At 48.7% G+C, this 19,877-nt stretch overlaps 1 protein-coding gene across 5 annotated transcripts in view; it reads left to right on the forward strand.

Moving 5' to 3' along the window:
- TTC28 (tetratricopeptide repeat domain 28) overlaps positions 1-19,877 on the forward strand; it is a 435,889-nt gene that overhangs the window by 330,459 nt on the left and 85,553 nt on the right. For all 5 annotated transcript variants that reach the window (XM_034791355.1, XM_034791356.1, XM_034791359.1 and 2 more), the window contains one exon: positions 10,364-10,871. In XM_034791355.1, the coding sequence (XP_034647246.1) occupies positions 10,364-10,871 (508 nt within the window). The remainder of the gene's footprint in view (positions 1-10,363; positions 10,872-19,877) is intronic.

Here is a 19,877-nt window from a genome sequence, read left to right on the forward strand (position 1 = left end):
TTCACAAGTTTTAGTGAAAATTTCCTTTACCCATTTCCATTTGCCGTCTACTGTTTAATCATCTTCATCTTCAAGCACATGATAGCTATTTGCTAGCACAATTCTAAACTCTTGTTGTGTTATCTGTTTTAGCTTGGTGATATTATAACATGAGCATATCTGTTCAGATGTCTTCTTTTTTCTTATTTTTATTCTCATGTAATTACCACTAGTATGTGGTCCATTCCCAAATCTGTCCTGTTCTTGCTACATATATCTTCTAAAATTGTTCTCCATTTGCGCCGAATTGTGTTGTGATCAATTGGAAAATCTTGATTTTTTTTTTTTTAAGTGACTGTGGCCTGAAGTTTCGGACTCTGTACAAATCTGAGGCCCCAGCAAATGAGATGATGTTGCAACTGCTCAGCAAAGTCACACTTGTCCCAGAATGTTTGAGCCTTGCCTGCTTTTTTTTCTGTGAAGGGTGCAGGTGTGTGGATGCGCAGCAGGTATGCATTCTGTCCAGATGGAGCAGGGATGTGGGTGCAGAAGTGTAGCAATCACAGGTGTGAAATGCCAGTGCTCAGTAGGCTCTCCTGAAAGCAGCCCCTTTCCTAGCACAGCCTCCATTGAAGGCGATGCTTGCAGCACATAAGAGTCCTTGTTTGTTGCGACTTGTTAGATGTGAAAGGAAAACAAATTGCAATAATATTTCATTCAAAACCTGTCTGAAGAGCCCGGCTGCCCCCTTGGGTTCAATTTATCGAAGTGTGTTTGTGAACAGACCTAGGTCCTTGGCCTGGGAATGGCAGATTTGTTAAGGAGGTTGATGAAGTATATTTTCTCCATCTTAGTGCTGGTCCAATTAAGTGCTTGTTTGTAGGGAGTGGGCCTGTAATGAAAAGTGGCCTCTTGAGTCCCCTGCATATCATTTCCCTACAGCTCTTTCATAAAGGAACCATACATCTGTAACACCGAGAGACCCCAGTCTTGGCAGGTGGGATCAAGCCTGGGATCTCTGGAGCTTAGTGCATGAGCTAAAGGCCACGCGGACCTTAGCTACAGCTGTAGCAGACTCGTTAATCTCTAAGTGCCACTAGAGGGGACGGAACACCACACCCAGGAGGTGTGTGGGTTACAAATAAACCAAACTGTCACAGAGAGGTGGGAGCCTATGCCCATGTCGGGTGAGGAATTCTCATGCAGATGAGTTTGAGACTTGATTCACTATAAGTGTCCCAAGTGAAAGCAAACACACACTGGTTTGAAGCAGTGGGATTGGCTGAATGGAGACGGACCTTGGGGGAGCAGGGTAATCCCCTGAGGTCATGACACCGTTCCCCCAGCTATGGACTTTACTCCAGTGGGAAGAATTTCTGTACAGGTGCAATCTCAGAATCAAAATCGCCTCCTTCAAAAGCTCCAAGCATGTAAAGAAAGTGATTCTGAGGTTTTAAAGACTTGGGGTAGACTGGCTTGCTCTTAGGTGCTGCCTAAGGCTGCCTTTGTGGTGGGGGATACACAAGGGAAAAGAAGCCCTTCACTGCTAATTAGGGCTATAAAAATGGAGTGGGGCGAGCATTCAGGTGAGGTGAAATAAGGCGTGAAGGCTCTTGAGCATGGCGTGGAGTGTGCCATGAATGCTAGCCTCCTGCTCAAAATCAGATCCACACACTGGAGGAAGGGGTGCACAAAGATGGCAGGATGTGTATAGAGTGTAGGGCAGAGACTTCCCCAGAGAACAAGTGCAAGAACAAGAGCCGATGCTCTCTTGACAGAGGCGGGCTAATGTGGAGACTGGCAGCTTTAACTTGCACAATGAGCCTGGCACATCCTCAAAGTCTCCCAGGCTGAGAAATGTCCCAAGAGTCATTCATGAACAGTTGCTTCGATTTGATCAGACATACACATTTTAGGGTATTGTTTCTGCACCCTGACTGGATGAATAGACTCTCGGGTGGATAAATTCAGAATTCACTTCTTGCAGGTAATCCCAAACATCCACCTTGAATATGCACCCTCCCCCCACTTCTTATTCTGCTTTCCCTTTTCTCTTCCCAGTCTTCACTTTTCCTTCCATATCTTGATGCATTTCATTCATGTCTGTTACCCTCATTTTTTCTCTCATCCTATATTCCTTTAAAATGTATTTTACTTTGTAATTTACAATCCTCTCTCTCAAAGAGGTTTTACTTTTCTGGTTTGGCCTTTCTCTTCTGTCATGTTTGTAATGGCCATGTTTTCTCTGTCCCAGTTTCCCCAACCATTTATCTCTGTCTCTTCTCCTCCTCCATTTCTGCCTGCTTTTCATCTATCTCTGGTCCCCTTCCCCCACCCCTCCTCTAGTTGGTTTGCTTGGTATGGGGGTAGGGAGGAGGTCACCTTACAAATATCTCTTCATGGGCCCCCCCTTCCATATTGTGTGGGGGCTTGTCTACAGAGGAAAGGTATGCCAGTATAAGCTAAGGTGTGAATTTAAACTGATGACGCTACACTGATATAACTCCCTGTGTAGACACTCAGGATATGTCTTCGTTAGCAATGTTAAAGTGCTGCCACAGCAGTGCTTTAACGTGGCTGTGTAGCTGCGGCATGAACTGTAAAAAAAACAAAACGACCCACCCCCGCGAGGGGAGTAGCTCCCAGCTCTAGTGGACTGCATATACTGGCACGTTACAGCGCTGAAACTTGCAGTGCTCAGGGGTGTGTTTTTTCACACCTCTGAGCGAGAAAGTTGCAGTGCTGTAAAGTGCCAGTATAGACAAGCCCTTAGACTGCTTTGGAAGGGGATTAAGCTAACCCAAAAAAAGTCACTCTTCTTCTGAAATCAGAGTGTCCACAGGGAGTGTTGTACCAGTTTAAGTATAGTGGTATATTACTGATACAAGTGGTAAAACTTTCCTGGGTAGACGAGCCCTGGCTTACTTGCAGTCTTTAAAGTATTATATTCATAGCACCCCTGTGAGGTAGGGAAGTGCTGTCGCTGTTTCACAGACGAGGAAGCAAGGCACAGAGAGACTGCCCAGGAAGTCTGTAGCAGAGGTCTCTAGCCCTAGCCCATCCCAACCCCCTCCCTACACACCAGCCCACAGTGGCGGGTGAGGAAGTTCTGACGAGTAAGTGGACAGCACCATGACTTTGCAGGTATAATTGAGAGTCCTGGTTTGTTGTTTCGCCAGGGTCTAGGAAAGGCTTGTTTCAGATGCCTACCTGACACCTGTGTTTGGTGAATTTCATTTTCCTCTCTTCCCCTCGGCTGGCCCCTCCTACCTTCTTGGCTTTGCAAGTAAGCTAGCACCCGTCTCCCCACCACGTTGCTTGGGAACCAAAGCCACCTGGGTGAGGGCTGATATGAAGGGAAGATGACAGAATTGTTAGGGCTCCCAGTATTTGGTTCTGTTTAGCATTAGAACTCGATGGGAAGTAAGAGAAGGAAGGTGATCCAGGCCCCTGGAGGCCAGTGACAGCTGCACACTGACGTGTGAGTACTTTACAGCCCAAGAAAACGGTTGAAATCCACCAATTTAAAAGGATGGTGTTGAGCCTTGGTAACTCTGTAACTCAGGGTCCTGAGAGGTTTGCTTTCTTTGAGTCCAGCATTCCCACACAGCTCCCCCGATCACCCACTGCCTGAGCCATGCACGGGAATTCAACCACTGTGACCACTGGCTCCCTGCTAGAGCTGTATCTGGGGATGGGGTGAGCCCCGGCTGCTGCCAAGCGCTGCCCCTGGCTGGGGCGGGAGGGCTGCGCTCTCACTCAGCGCTGCCCTTGGGGACTCAACTTCCAGGCGTGCCTGATCTATTTCCAATTCTTCTGTCTGCGCTGCTGGAAGCCATGTTTCTGCTAACCAGACATCATCTTTGGCGAGTGCTTATGCACCGGGCTTGGAAGGAGCCTTCTAACAATCCCTACAGACACGGCAGTGTTTGTGGCTGATGTGCATGGTGTTCTCACGCTTATAGGTGCTGAGCTGTAACAGATAACTGCTTTCTAACAGCATAGCTATGACATGGCCACCTTCTGGCTTGGATGAAACAGCCCAGGCCCCTGTGTTTTCCTGTTATCAAGTCCCCCTGTAGCTGCGCTTCTTTATTATACATCTGTTTAGCATCGGGCTCTTTGCCTTACTCAGCTAGAAAAGCTGATCTGGCTGTTGTTCTCAGGAAACACAGAACAATTAGAAATTATTTTTTTCTTTAGAACTCCCTTCTGTGCCTTAGCTTGGTGGCAGGAGTGTCTGCTTTCTATGAAAGGGATAAATTGCATGATTACAGGTGGAAGCAACCTCCACTGTAAGATTTGTCTTTGTCAGCTTTATAAAGCATTAATTTTCTTCATGTCTCCTGAAGCAAAACCCCAGTGATACCAGGCCAGAGTCTCCCATCCCACGATGCAAAGCAAAGCCACTCCTGAATGTGCGTCTGGAGTCCACTTCTGGCAGACACCTCGGGGGTCAGCCTTGATGCACCCTTTGTGGTGGTGTGAGGCTCCTTCAAATGCAGATGGAATTCCCTTCCTCTGTTAGCTCTATGCACGAGCCACTTAGAGTTCCCAGAGGACATTATTATGTGGAGGATTTTATTAAGTATACAATGACTATATCTTCCCCAGTCCTACTACCAGCCCCTGGCAGCATGTCCCTGGTGTCCCTCAGCAGATTTAATCACTAAATTGTTCCCAAACACTAGTTTTATGTCAGGCTCCACAATCTTCCCACTAATGACCCCCATGAGTACTGTGTGAGCACTGAGAAGTCTCTTATTGCAGGAGAGATGCTGTAGGGAACCAGCCCAGGAGAAGCCAAAACCACCCTGGGCTCTCCTCATGCAGCCATGAAAATGGTGGCGAAATCTGCCTCTGAGACTGCACAAGGCACACGGGTCAGACATCACTCCATTTAACAGAATAAAACACGGGGAGTTATCCCAGTGCGACCACTGCAATGAGAGTGAGGGGGTCGCCTTTCTGCACTGAGCATGAGGGAATCGCCTGAGTTAGCAATAAAGACATCTGTGGAAGTTACAGGATCATAATCCATCCTTTCCCTTCCCAGTCTTCCATCCATTTCTCCCTCCTTTTTTTCCTCCCCGCCCCAGGACTCTCCTCCTCCGCTCTTCCCCTCCATTATCTGAAGAGTTAAACCCTGGGCATTCACTGGGGCAAGTCAGGCCCCTTCTACCATGCCCCAAGAGCCTTGTCCAAACCACATAGGCCTTAGGCTAGCTCTTCTTGCTGCGCCTGGGGATGATGACAAGCCCAGGGAATGAATCACTGCAATAGCCCAAATCTCTCTCTGAGGTAATGATCTGGGGACTTTCTAAATGCTGCTTCTCAGTGTGCAGTGAGAGAGGTCTCTGGAGTTGCAGCAGTGCTGAGATTCATCTTAACCCTGTCATGCCTCTTCTCCCCAGCTACTGCACTTGGGGCAGTTTGAGTCTGTTCCCAGCTGTGATCGATACTACCTGGCCATGGCTCTTCTCGCTGACTAATGTGCAAACAAATGTCCACAACAACCCTTGTGAGGCCGGTTCTCCTTGTCCCACCACACGATTGGCACCGTGAGATTCTGGCGACATTGCAGTTTGCTGTCATGGCTGCTCAGGGACTGAGAGAGTTGCCTACCTCCTGGGCTTCACTGAGGCTGTCGTGCTAGTAGTGCGGGGGGTTGCACTGCACTGGGCTTTAACCATGTCCAGAACAGGCTGCCAGCATCTCATGGTCAGTCATGGATACGTCACATGTCACCAGAGCTGGTGGGAGCCCAGGTGTATTTTATTGAGTCACAGCCTGTGCAGGGCCTTACACTGTTTTGTATAGAGCATATACAAGTTTCTAAGTGCATACGTTTTACCATTGGGCTGGGAATTTAGATACAACATTGAGCCACTTTCACTTTAATGAAAGTTCACAAAGCAAAAAATTCTGATTTCTACCTCTAGTTGTGTAGATGCCTCAGAACAGGCTCTGACAGACCCACCCTCAAATAACTGCAGTGCCTTGTTAGAATTTGCCAAATAGTTACTTCATTAAATTGCTTGAGAGCTCTTTCCAAAGAGCCAAACCTCTTTCAAGCTGGTGTGAAACTAACTTGAATGGAATGGGGCCTCCTCCCAACTCTGCTTGTTATTGCTGCTAAATGTATGGAAACAAACGGGCTCTGCTTGGACGGATAACCATGCATGCAGCGCTCTGCCAGCCTGTCAGTAAGTGTGTCTGGGAGCCCACCATCATGTCCAGGGTAATGAGGTACTGCACCTTCTCACTTATAGGCTTCCATTCCCAACAAATCCAAGTCCATTCCCAGATGCATTAATATTCTGCTTTCAGAGTAGCAGCCGTGTTAGTCTGTATCCGCAAAAAGAAGAACAGGAGTACTTGTGGCACCTTAGAGACTAACAAATTTATTAGAGCATAAGCTTTCGTGGACTACAGCCCACTTCTTCGGATGCATATAGAATGGAACATATATTGAGGAGATATATATACACACATACAGAGAGCATAAACAGGTGGGAGTTGTCTTACCAACTCTGAGAGGCCAATTAATTAAGAGAAAAAAAACGTTTGAAGTGATAATCAAGATGCCCAGTACAGATAAGAAGTGTGAGAGTACTTACAAGGGGAGATAGAATCAATGTTTGTAATGGCTCAGCCATTCCCAGTCCTTGATTATCACTTCAATATATGTTCCATTCTATATGCATCCGAAGAAGTGGGCTGTAGTCCACGAAAGCTTATGCTCTAATAAATTTGTTAGTCTCTAAGGTGCCACAAGTACTCCTAGTATTCTGCTGAGACCTTTCATCTTATGTTCAGCTAGCTGGATGACAAACTGTTGGTAATGGCCTAAAACTTTCCAGCATGGGGAGAAGTTAGAGATGGGGCCAGGAGCCAGTGCGGGAATGTTCTGTGGGGTGCCCCATAAAAAAATATTTTTCTGAGCAAATATTGTAACTGCCTTTTTATCAAGACTCCCTCTGCACATGAGACAGGTGCCTTCATGTCTGAAGAGAAGCCCTATCATTGTGCAGAACATGTCCGTCCAGCAGTCCTGCCTGGGCTTTGGTGCAGCCCACCAGCCTTCTGATCCCAACAGAAATGGTCTCTCCCTTTTTCAACAGCCTTCCCTGCTGCACAGTGTAAACGCTTTTTGAACCCACTTTTGAAGGAGTGCAGTCAGGCCCCAAACCCCCTGCCAAAGCATGTCTTTTAGACTCGTTCTGGTGCACACTAGCTGGAGAGGGTGGAGCAACATGTCCCACGGCCAAGTGTAACTTCCAGCCCAGGCCAGCTCATTCAGTCTCCTCACCTCCACAGTATCGGAGGTGTGAATAAGAGCAGGTTAGGGGAATTGCTGCTAGCTGCTACCCTTTCCATTCTGGGGCAAGTTACCGCAGAAAAGCAATGTCACTTTCCCTCCCTTACAGCGTGAATCGAGAGCATTGAACCCTAGATGGCAGCACCGGTACCAAAGCCTGCCTCAGCTGTGCCCCTAGTGTTGGACTGCAGGAATTCCCATCCATACTGTTCTCCTTGGCTAGCGGATCAGGCCCAAGGCTAAGACTCAGGAGAGGTGGAAGGGGAATCCTCAGGACTCTTAACAGGAGCACTTCAGAGACCCCGAGGAAAGGGGGAAGGTTTCATCATCTGACTTCCTATCCCAGGAGTGTGCATCAGCCTTGCCAGGGAAATCATAACGTTTTTAACATCAGCTGCAACTCTGCTGGTCTCAGATATTTGCTGCCTGTTGTGCTGAATGAGGTTCATCTATAGCATCAAGTGAAAAAAATGAAGTCACTGTAAATTCTGGCAGTTTTTATGCTATAATTAAGCTGCCTACAAGGATCCCTCAGGGAAAGCAAATGCAGCTTTGCTATTTATGGAGCTGGCCGAGGTAGTGTTTTCTGGCCAGCGTTCATATCTTATGACCTATAAATTGTGTTTAATAGCTAATCTGTTGCCTCAGATTCTTGTATCAGAAAAACTGGTTTCTTTTTTAATCTGTTAATTTGCATCAGCACAGCACATTTACAAATCCTTGATTTGGAAACATTAGTCCATTAATGTTGCTAAGCATGGAAGTAATTTATCGTCTGCACTATCTGCCCTTCGCTCTGGCCCGTAGATCTTCCTGCCACTGCATTATTCTTCCACATGTGATATAATTTTAATAAAAATAATCATTAGGAAGGCTCCTCTGGCCTCGGTTGTTGAAAGCCCTGAAAGATGAGTTGCTGATGTGAGACTGTAGCTAGTAGTAACAGTCTAGTGCAGCTCTTGATGAGGGGATTTGAACCAGATTTCCTGCTCGAGAGGAAGCCTCCTCTGCTGTGTGTTCACAGCTGGGTGCATGTGATGGGGGTGCCCAGGAAGGGGTTAATGGCCTGGCAGGGACTGAAATTGAACCCTCTCGCCTGCGGAATGTGTCCAAGCTGGAGGTAGGGCCCTAGTTGGAGAGAACAATAAGGAAGATCTCAGTAGATCAAGGACAAGTGGCACCCAGGCTGGTAGGGAACTGCCTTTGCAAAGGCCTGTATCTGCTGGGGGAGACATGGCTTCCATGGGGAGAGGATGGCAGGTTCTAACAGCCTCTGCTGGCGGGGTGAGTGGGAGAGGTTTCCAGGGCGGCTGGGGACAGAGCCCAGCACGCACTTGGCGCCATGATGCTCCTTGGACATGTAAGAATCAGGGTTTTCCTCCTAACCTCGCTTGGGGTGAGTCCATCCTCTGGGCTCTTGCTGTCGTCCTTCGGGCCTTCACTGATGCAGCAGCTGCTCAGTGCAATTCAAGGGACAGGGTTTAATCTACAACCACTTGAACAGTTTGGTCCAGGAGACACTTGTCTCCCTTGCTCATGCTCTGGGAATTGAGCTGGGCTGAGTACTAGAGCTGCCAGTCTCAGGGTGTCTCCATACTGAACACTTAACTCTGGAACTCGCTTCCCCTGTTGCTCCAACGAAGCACGAGTCAGCTGACTTTTGGGGCGAGCTGCAAAACCCCTCTGCTCCCCAGGGCTTTCAAGGAGCAAGAGGGGTGGGTGGGTGGAAATTGATGCTTTCAATGGTGGGCAGAGGCTGATCACTGTTTATTTGTATGGCATCGTTATACCTGGACTTGGAGTTTGGGGTATGGGGGACAGTTTACACGCTTCTCTAAAGAAATAGCAGCTGCAGGGTACTGCTCTCCTGCGCCCAGAGGGTTTGGGGATGGCACAGGCACCAGGATGAATATACATGTATGCTCAGTAGTGCTGAGTCAGGCACATGGCCTTCCTTAGCATCTAGACCTATTTCCTAGGTTGATTGTTCTGGAACAAACGTATTTCTTGCACACTGTATGGGAAAGCCCAACTCTTGCACTTTAGCTAAGCTGTCCTGCTAACTTTGGCCACCATTGGGGATCCATTAGCAAATGCCATAGCTCCTAAGTGCAGCAAAGAGAGTGACATCTCTGCCCTAAACAGCATGAGTGGCTTGGGGATCCTGAGCATGCTGGCTTAGCTGTGCAGTATCCCTGTCTGGTCGCTCCCTGTGCATGGGTCAGCATTCCCACTGCAGATGTTTTAAGGACTATCTACCGAAGCAGACGCCATGAATCTAGCGCAGGAATCTCTGCAGGCTCAGTAAGCAGAGGGATTGGGAAGCTCTGCAGTGTGAACATGGTCAGTCTGAGCTGCAGTTTCACAGACCATTCTCTTAGGCTCCTTATTCAGAGCCTGAGACCTCTGCTGCTTTTGGAAGGGAGCTCATTGTGCAGGAAGTGGCACAGAAGCAAGCGATTCATTAGTCGTTATTCTGCAGAGAAATGCCATTACATATCTGTCTGCCCAAGATCCCTGTGGACAGGACTTTGCTGTGATAACTGGCATGACTGTAGGAGTTAAAGTAGTAGTGAGAGATGGGCTGAGATACAGCTGCCTTCAGAGTGGGAACCGAGCTCTCTCAGGCAGCTCACACAGCCTCGTCTCACCTCGTGGATCCTGATATTGCCAAGTTCCTGCAGATCCCACATTCTGTATTACCCCAAAGTCCCTGGGCTTTGCAGCGCCAGGGGTTTCCCCACTATGTCTCTCGGGATGGGAAGGAATTATCCCTCAATCAGAGAATCCCAGTCCGGTTTTCCCTGCCAGCCCGTGGGTGCCCTCCCTGCAGCCCCTCATTGCCACAAACAGCCCATGACCCGTTTGGCAGCTGGGGATTTTTCTCCTGAGTATCGTGTTGCGTGTGCAGATAGCCAGGTTTCCACTGGACCCTCCAGGAAGCAGAGCTGGAGTCTCCCTGGAAGAGTTTGTTAGAGGCTAACAGGTGAATGTTGTGTGTCCCTTTGACCTGACTCTGTTTCCACAGGCTCTCACTCTCACCCTCTCTCTCTTGTCTTACAGGCAGCTTCCTCAGCTCTAAGCAGCCTGGGCCATGTGTATACAGCCATTGGCGATTACCCCAATGCACTGGCTAGTCACAAGCAGTGTGTCCTCCTTGCGAAGCAATCCAAAGACGAGCTCTCGGAGGCCCGCGAGCTGGGGAACATGGGGGCAGTGTACATTGCTATGGGGGACTTTGAGAACGCGGTGCAGTGCCACGAGCAGCACCTGAAGATTGCCAAGGAGCTGGGGAACAAGCGGGAGGAGGCGCGAGCCTATAGCAACCTGGGCAGCGCCTACCACTATCGGAGGAACTTCGACAAGGCCATGTCCTACCACAATTATGTGCTGGAGCTGGCCCAGGAGCTGGCTGAGAAAGCCATTGAGATGCGGGCCTATGCTGGCCTGGGCCATGCTGCCAGGTGTATGCAAGACCTGGAGAGGGCCAAGCAGTACCATGAAGAACAGCTGGGCATTGCTGAGAGCCTGCAGGACCGAGCGGCTGAGGGCAGAGCCTCTTCCAATCTAGGTAAGTGCCCCAGGCTATGTGGGGAATAGTGTAACAATGCCTAACCCCGTGGTCTACTGCCGGGAACTTCGCTCTGTGTCACCTTCTCAAATCCCCTGCTTCCACTAGGCCAGCTCCTCATCTCAGTCCCCTTCGTCCATAGGTGCAGGAGCTGGGGGGGCTGCCGCACCCCCTGGCTTGAAGAGGTTTCCATCATATCCAGGGTTTACAGTTTGGTTCAATGGCTCTCAGCTCCCCCACTGTACAAACTGTCCCAGCAGCCCTGCCTTCATACCAGCAGCAAGTGGGCACTTTGCAGGTTCAAAGTGTCAGAGCAATATGCCCCTGGGCCAGCCCTTTAATGTGTCCCAATGGCAGAGTGAGAAGCATGAGGCAATTGCAGAGCAGGGAGTGAAATAGGAAGAAGATGAGTTTGGGGGGCTGCAAAGCTGAGCCAAGAGAAGGTTTTAGGGGCAAAGCAGGTGCAGCAGCATTATAATGTCCAGTGGGGATGAGGGCATCATGATTTGCCATCTTGTCATAGGTTTGGGACCCATGCAGGACATCGGACCCAGCTGAGCACTCAAGTGTGAGGGTGGGGATGTTTCATGGACCAAAGGGTGGCTCTGCTCGTTAACCTTGCAGAATGCAACTCCTCACGTCCTTCTCGGTAACCCAAAGCGTGCATTGTCCAAATCCCGGCAGAGCTGATTTTCAGAGCAAGGGCAGAACCCAATAAGTTTTGGAAGATGATTGCCCCTGGGGGGAGGAGACATTAATGTCCTACAGTTACCGCTAGAAGCAGGATTTAGAGCAGGGGTGGGCAAACTTTTTGGCCCAAGGGCCACATCTGGGTATGGAAATTGTATGGCGGGCCATGAATGTTCACAAAATTGGGAATTGGGGTGTGGGAGGGGGTGAGGGCTCCGGCTGGGGGTGCGGACTCTGTGGTGGGTCCAGAAATGAGGAGTTCAGTGTGCAGGAAGGGGCTCCAGGCTGGGGCACAGGGTTGGGGTATGGGAGAGGGGGTGAGGGCTCCAGCTGGGGGTGCGGGCTCTGGGAATGCGGGTTTGGGGTTCAGGAGGGTGCTTTGGGCTGGAACCAAGGGGTTCAGATGGCAGGTGGGGGATCAGGGCTGGGGCGGGAGGGTTGGGGCGCAGGAGGGGGGAAAGCTCTGGGCGGCGCTTACCTCAAGCAGCTCCCAGAAGCAGGGGCATGTCCCCCTTCTGGCTCCTATGCGGAGGCGCGGTCAGGCAACTCTGCATGCTGCCCCATCTCCAGGCACTGCCCCTGCAGCTCCCATTGGCCGTGATTCCCGGCCAATGGGCACGGCGGGGGCAACGTGCGGAGCCCCTTGGCTTCCCCTATGTACAGGAGCTGGGGGTGGGGACACGCCGCTACTTCCAGGATCTGCGTGGAGCCATGGTACACACGGGGCGGTGCAAGCCCCCGACCCCGCTCCCCGACTGGAGCAACAGAGCGGGGCAAGCCCCCGACCCCGCTCCCCGGTGGGTGCTCAAGGGCTGGATAAAGTGTCTGAAGAGCCGCATGCGCCCCTGGACCATAGTTTGCCCACCCCTGGTTTAGAGGGAATGCTGCTCTACTGCTTCTCCCTTTCCCTGGTCCCAAGGTGGGAATTCAGAGAGCACAGATAGTTCTTGCTGCCTTCGCTGTGACTTTCGACACTGTGGACTTTCCTGTCCTAGGCGAAGGTATCCTGGCTGTAATTCCCTTCAGCAGGCCAGGTGTGGCTGGGGCGTGGGAAGGACAGAGAGAGGCTGTTGGGATGATGAGATGCTGGCAGCCCCCAGAAGTGCAGTTCTAGCAGGCAGCCCTGCACTGTAAATTAGCTTCTGTTTCTGCCTGGCAGTTGGCACTTGGTTCATTTGTAGATGCTAATTGTACTCTGATGTTATCCGTGGCAGGTAATTGAAATGGGCTTGATGAATTACTTAATTTCCTTTAATAGCTGAGTCTTCAAGAGCTGAATAAAGAAGATAAGGTGAACTGGAGAAAACACAACAGCCCCAGCTTTCTAATTAGTGCGTCGAGTTTCCTTTTTCTTTACTCAAATTATGGCAAATGTGTAAGGCTAAATGGGTTTATGATGCAAGAACCCCTTTGGGGTGTTGACCTTTAAAGAGCCAGTACTGAGCATTGATAACATTTCTGTTAGTATGACAGGGGATCTGATGGCCAGGAGGGTTGGAAAGGATGATGCTTTGAGTCTGATCTTGTATAAGGGATTTAGCAAAATACAAATGCAAATAAATTTAGCAAAGAGCTAATTACGTTCCCCATGTTTCTGGCAGGTGCTGGGAGATGTCTTTTCTGCGGGTGGGCATGAGAACTGCTCTCTGGGTTTTGCTGGCAGACAACAGGGCAGGAGAGGCATGTTCTGGGCTCTGCTGGACCAGAGTGTGGCGCATGCGCCCAGTGCTCTGCTGGGGTTTGGGGCATGCGCCCAGGGCTCTGCCAGCTACTGGGGTGGAAGTGCTTCTGTGGTTCTGGTGGGTGTGCGGCTGTGGGCTCTGCTGGACATGAGCAGGGGGAGCATATGCCTTGGGCTCTGTTGGCAGTTGGGGACTGGGGGGCATCCCCTCTCATCCAGTGTGACACATGCAGTGGGGCAGAGTGATCCCCTGTAGGCTTGGGGGGGAGACCTCAGGTCTGAAATGGAACGACATTGCTTCTTACTTGCCTGTGCCTTAGAGACATTCTGATGCTGTTTGTCAGAGCCATGAAACAACCCTCTTGGCACAGAAATGTTGCAAAGAGACAGGTTTACCAATTCTCTGCAAGCAAAACTTTTAACTGTGGCTCGTTAGCCTCGGCCCTGAAGGACCCCATGCACCATTGGCATGTGTTCGCGCGCTTGCTCTCTCTTCTGCAGACCTGACACAAACTCACTTAGGTTCTTAATGCTCTCACCATTTTGCCAGCTCAAAACCCCATGAGGCAAGTTTGGATTAGAAAGTTCTTCTCAGTACCGTTCTTAATCTTATAGCAGCTTTATATTTAGTGATACTTTCATCACATGATTCCAGACATTCTTCTGTTGAACTGTGAGGGGTTTCAGTGCAGCAGAAATGTTTTTCTTGAGTTGGATTTAAGCCTAAATGTAACTTTGTCAGTAGTGCTGACTCAGCCCCTCCACGCTTGACTTTGAAACAGCCTTTCTAGCGTCTAAACGTAGGATCTCACGTATCAGCTGGTCCTTCAACTGTAAGCTCTGCCCTCCTCTCTGCCAGTTGTTACTTTGAGAAACGTAGGGTCTCACGTATCAGCTGGTCCTTCAGCTGTACCTCTCTGTCCTTCTCTCTGTCAGGGTTGTTACTTTGAGAAATCAAAATGTGTAGTTCTTGTTGAGAAAGTCCATTAATGCTATTTAAAATGCATCCAGTACCAATTAAATGTGAAGTCTTAATTGTCTTTCATCTAAGCCACATGTAAAACAAAACCTCATCAAAATAACCACACTGACAGCCAAAAATGTATCTGAATGTGTGTTTCTGAGCCAGAATGTCAGTGTTGGCCTCTTTGCTGAAACAACAGAAATTGTTGTTTGCGTTTCAGTGATTGAGATGGAAGGCTCTCCTTACTGTATTATCTAATGCCGAGTGAGACAGAGACAGCATATAACATAGCCCAGCTGCTGGAGTGCTCTGCAGGGAGATAGGCTGTGCTCTGAGCGTAAGTAAGCAGAAGGTAATGGACTGAGGGCAAGTCGCAAGTTATCAAGCCCTTCATAACAAGGAGATGTGGAGTTTAACCAGGCTCTGACTGTCAACCTTTGCAAAGCAGATGGTGTTTTCAGATTCCAAGGCCCCATCTAGAGACCTGGCTTGTCACCCTCTGCAATTCTTAACTCTGCTTACTGCCATGTAGAAAAGGCACTTCACATTATGAGCAAAGGACTGTTTATAGTCTCTAATAATTGCATATGGATGCTAAGCTTCTATTTCCCTCTGCATCTGCTTCCCACTAAATCCTGTATATGCTGCATGTATTGAAATGCAAAAGCAGAGAGAGGAATGTATACTTCACTCTCAGCTAGGGCTGGAGGGTTCTGCTTTATTTGCACAGAGTGGAAGATTATAAGAGATTTAGTTCATTTTGAGAGAGAATCATTTCAAATCCCAAAGTAGCCTCATGGAATGTACTCAGCAATAGAACATTGTGTGTTGTGTATTATGTGTGGGAGATACATCGTATGCCACCTATACCACTGGCAGACGCAGCAGGCATGATGCCACTGAAGGCAATGAACTTTGCCCATGTGCATGTACTGCATGTGTTTTAAGTACTATTTCTCAGAGCGATGCGGGGTGCAGTCTCAGGCTGAGGAGTTGCAGAGTGTTTTCCCCAGGTAAGTACAAGTAACTGCACCAAAGAACTAAATGCACTAACCCAGTCTTTAATCATAAAGGCAAAGTTGCATGGTAACGACAGCGTTGCGGTAGTGAGGTTCTATTTGAAGAGACACTTTAATGATTGGCCCCAACGTTTTCAAACATCTTGCAACTTTTTGGAAAAATAAAAAAAGACTCAGGTAAAATGTCTCGGGTTTATCATCAGCCCAGGGTGATTTTTTTAAAGTAGTTAAAAATCCATGTAACCATTTTTGAGATTTACAAGCATGAAAACAGTTCTCCAGTTAAGGCTCTCCGGTTAAGGAGATTTCCCAGACCCCTTTTTAGCACCTAAATATCTAAAGAACAGCTTCTTTTGTTTGACACTGTCTGACTTCTCAGTAAGAGCCAGTGGTTTAAGCTGTTATTTTTCTCACTCTTCTGACCTTCCTGATATTACAGATCAACACTCAACAATAGAATGACTTCAGTTATAGTGAAAATGTGTAATATACAGTAACTAAAAATAGAATTAAATACATTTACACACATTAAATACATTTAGTTCAATAATAAAGGCCTGGAAACGCATCAAAATGATCAGAATCGTAGAAATTTTGGGCTGGAAGGGATCTCAAGAGGTCATTCTGGTCCATCGCCTCCATGCTGAGGTAGGACCAAGTAATCCTACGCCATCCCTGACAGGTTTTTGTCCAACCTGTTCTTAAAAATCGACAGTGATGGGGAGTCCGCAGTCTCCCTTGGAAGCCTGTTCCGGAGCTTAACTATCTTTTTAGTTAGAAAGTTTTCCCTAATACCTAACCTAAATCTCCCTTCCTGCCCATGATTTCTTGTCCTGCCTTCAGTGGCTATGGAGAACAATTGATCACAGTCCTCTTTATACCAGCCCTTAACATATTTGAAGACTGTTACCAGTCTCCCCCTCCCCCCCCCGACTTCTCTTCTCAAGACTAATGTCCAGTTTTTTAACCTTTCCTCACGGGTCAGGTTTTCTAAACATTTTATCGCTTCTGTTGCTCTCCTCTGGATTATCTCCAATTTGTCCACATCTTTCCTAAAGTGTGGCATCCAGAACTTCAGTTGAGGCTTCAGCAGTGTTTGAGTAGAGCAGGACAATTACCTCCTGTGTCTTACATACAGCACTCCTGTTAATATATCCCAGAATGATATTAGCCTTTTTCACAGCTTCATCACCTTGCTGACTCATATTCAGTTTGTGATCCACTATAACCGCAGATTCTTTTCAACAGTACTACCACCTAGCCACTAATTCCCCATTTTTGAAGTAGTGGATTTGATGTTTCTTCCTAAGCGAAGTACTTTGCATTTGTGTTTATTGAATTTCATCTTGTTGATTTCAGACCGATTCTCGAATTTGTCAAGGTTGTTTTGAATTCTAATCATGCCCTCCAGAGAGTTTCCAACCCTCCTAGCTTGGTGTCCTCTGCAAATTTTATAAGCATGCTCTCCACCCCATTATTCAAGTCATTAATGAAAATATTGAATAGTACAGACCCAGGAGAGGCCCCCTCGAGGACCCCCCTAGATATGTCCTTCCAGTTTGACAGCAAATCATAGATAACTATTCTTTGAGTACAGTCTTTCAACCAGTTGTGTACCCACCTTATAGCAATTTCATCTAGACCACATTTCCCTAGTTTGCTTCTGAAAATGTCCTGATTATATGCTCAACATCTGAGGTTTAACTGCTCGTTATGACCATCCTGATGTCAGGATTATTTTTGTAGGTTTGCAGAACACCCAGTAGGAAGTCTACTGAGACCTGTGATGTGAAATTAAATAGATAACAAACATAGCACACAAAATTCCACTGATACTCATAAAATGCAGCTAACCAGACTGGGTGCTGGCTGACAGGGATGGGTTCAAACACAATCTAAGGTCTTGTGTAGAGTAGGATTTAAAATGTGATGTTAATATTTGCTAACTAATGCACTAAAAAAGTCTAGTGCCGACAACACTCAGTGCCTTTAACACATGCTAAATGATGCAGTTAAAGCCATGCAGGAGCCTACCTAATTTGTGCAAACATCATGCCTCCAGTCCTAGACTAGACAAGGCCCAAGAAGGCTGACTTGTAAGGTCTCCTGAGCTCTCTGGAAATGCAGGCTGCCTGTGCAGGATTGTCTTGCCCTTAGCTTTGTGGTAAGGGAAAGGAGAAGGATCTTGATCCACTGTGCCGCTTCAGAACTTTGGCTGCTTTAGGATTGATGGTTCCCATTCAAGCTTGTGTCCTTCAAGATCTGCTTGTAGTTCAGGTTGCATTTACACTACAGCTGGTGCTTCAGATGGCTGTTTCCCTAGCATCCGTCTGTGCCCTTAGCAGTAATTGTTAAGCAAAGGAAGGAGAAGTCCACATTGTTTCTAGGTTGTGTATATTTTGCTCCAATTTCACAGATCTCAAGTGCTGTATGAGTCTGTTTTAGCTTTCCTTGCCCTTCCTCCCTAGACTCTGTTTGGTTCTGTTCCCTGATGTCATTTGCATACTACTCCTGGATGGGGCCTGGCTGGCTAGCTGCCTGGAAGAAAGCGTTTCTTTCCTTTTGAAGTACACAATTATAGCTGTGTGAATGAGTTGGTAGCTTTGTGTTTTGAAGTGACAGTGTGTTTCTGGATCCTTCCCGCTCGTGTGACAGGCACAGATGGTGACAGGCTCCCACCAGGCTAGCTTAGTGATAGGGGCTGCGGAGGAGGAGATTGGAGACTCCAATTTTCTGCTCCATTATGCCATTTTCTCAGCTTTGTCTTAGGTAACCACTTGTAAACTTTTGCTCATTGTTTGTTTTTTCCTGTGGTGGTAGTAAAGAGACCGACTGGAACATCTGAAGCTGCATAGGCTTCATCTCCCATCTGCCTACAAGCCTTAATTTTGATTGTTAAGGAAAGCAAAGAGATGTAATTGTTCTAGTATGTGATAACTTCCCCTTCCTGATCTTAGTTAATCTTGCTGTGGGGTCTGCTAATTGCATTGAGTGTATGGCTTTTCTACAACCTGCAGAGCAAGAAGTTGCAGGATGTTCCCTGTCAATGCAACCTGTTAGTGTCTCTGGTGCCTTTAATCCCAAAGCTCTGCCTTGGAATCATCATCTGTCAGGGGGAGAAGAGCTGCACCTGTGCCTCTGAAGGGGTATGCCAGATTCCCGTTTCCTCGGGAGCAGCCTGTTTTCCAGGGGATGTTCTGTGAATCTCTGCTGCCCAAGGCCCCTTATTGCAGGCAGCAGCCCTTCTCTGAGGACATGGTGCTCTGGATGAAACTCCCTTCAGAGCCCGCGGATGCTTCTTCTTAGGTTGGGCAGTGGTGTCCCCACTCTGACTGTGCTCTCGCCAGTGTGTTCCCAAGTTCTGCTGGCCCACAGAAGAGCCTTGCTCTAGGAATCCAGTCCCAGGAACCTTTCTCTGCTTCCCTTCCTGCGCAGGGCAGAGTGCTCAGGACTGGCTCCTCGTCAACAACTCTGCCATCAAGAAGTTACTTCCCTTCTTGAAACACAGCACCACATGTCTCCTGTTGCTGCCTATTGAGGGGATTCAGGAGGCTAACCTTTTACCTTCAAACGGGACACGGCCTTTGTGCAGCTTCGAGTTACAAATGAGCCCATTGGAACTGGATGGATGAGGAGCAGATTATTATGCAGGCCCTGTAGCTTTGGTCAGTTCAGTGGCCACTATCACAGGCACTGACCAGTAGTGTCTGAGAGAGCCCAGCTATCTCCTAGTCTGCGAATAGTCATAGCCTGGGGGGATGGTGACTGGCTAATCATGGACTATTAATGGCGACCAATATAAATTAATTCCTCCCAAGGAATCTGCAGCTCTGGGGGTGCGTGAGCTCCAGATTGGGGTGCTAGAGGGCTGTGGCCTGCTGACTGCGCACTGGGCGCTCCTTAAAGGGTTTATGAGTAAGGCTGCGAGTCTGTCATGGATTCCATGACTTTCCGTGACCTCCGTGACTTCTGCAGTGGTTGGGTGTGTGGGAGGGGACTCAGGGCTGGGGCAGGGGGTTGGGGAGTGTGTGGGGGCACTTACCTCAGGATGGGGGGGCTCCCTGGCTCCCACTGCCATGGCCCTGCAGCTCCTAGGTGGAGGAGGGGCCAGGGGGCTGCACGTGTTGCCTGCGCCCACAGGCCCCACCCCCACAGCTCCCTTTGGTTGTGATTCCCGGCCAATTGGAGCTGCACAGCTGGGGCTTATGATGGGAGCCGTGTGTAGAGCCCCCAGGCCCCTCTGCTGCCTAGGAGCTGCAGGGACACGCAGAGCTGGGTAGGGAGCCCCTGTCAACCCTCCCCCCACAGCAGCAGTGGAGGTCCTGGGCCATGCGCCGCTGCCTGCCCCCCTCAGCACCAGCAGGGTCCTGGGCCACTTCCCCCAGCACCCGTAGCACCCCCGGACCACCACCCCTCCCAGAGCACGCGGGGGCCCCTGTCCAAATTTTAGTTAGGGGTATATAGTAAAAGTCATGGACAGGTCACGGGCCGTGAATTTTTGTTTACTGCCCATGACCTGTCCATGTCTTTTACTAAAAATACCCATGACTAAAACGTAGCCTTACTTATAAGAGCTTATTCTTGAAGGTGAATGATTTCCCCCCCAGCCTTGCAAACAAACTAGATCTTTGCGTGGTGCTGCTTTGGAGTGA

The sequence above is a fragment of the Trachemys scripta genome, chromosome 15 (genome assembly GCF_013100865.1).
Source record: "Trachemys scripta elegans isolate TJP31775 chromosome 15, CAS_Tse_1.0, whole genome shotgun sequence".
NCBI classification, from domain to species: domain Eukaryota; kingdom Metazoa; phylum Chordata; order Testudines; family Emydidae; genus Trachemys; species Trachemys scripta.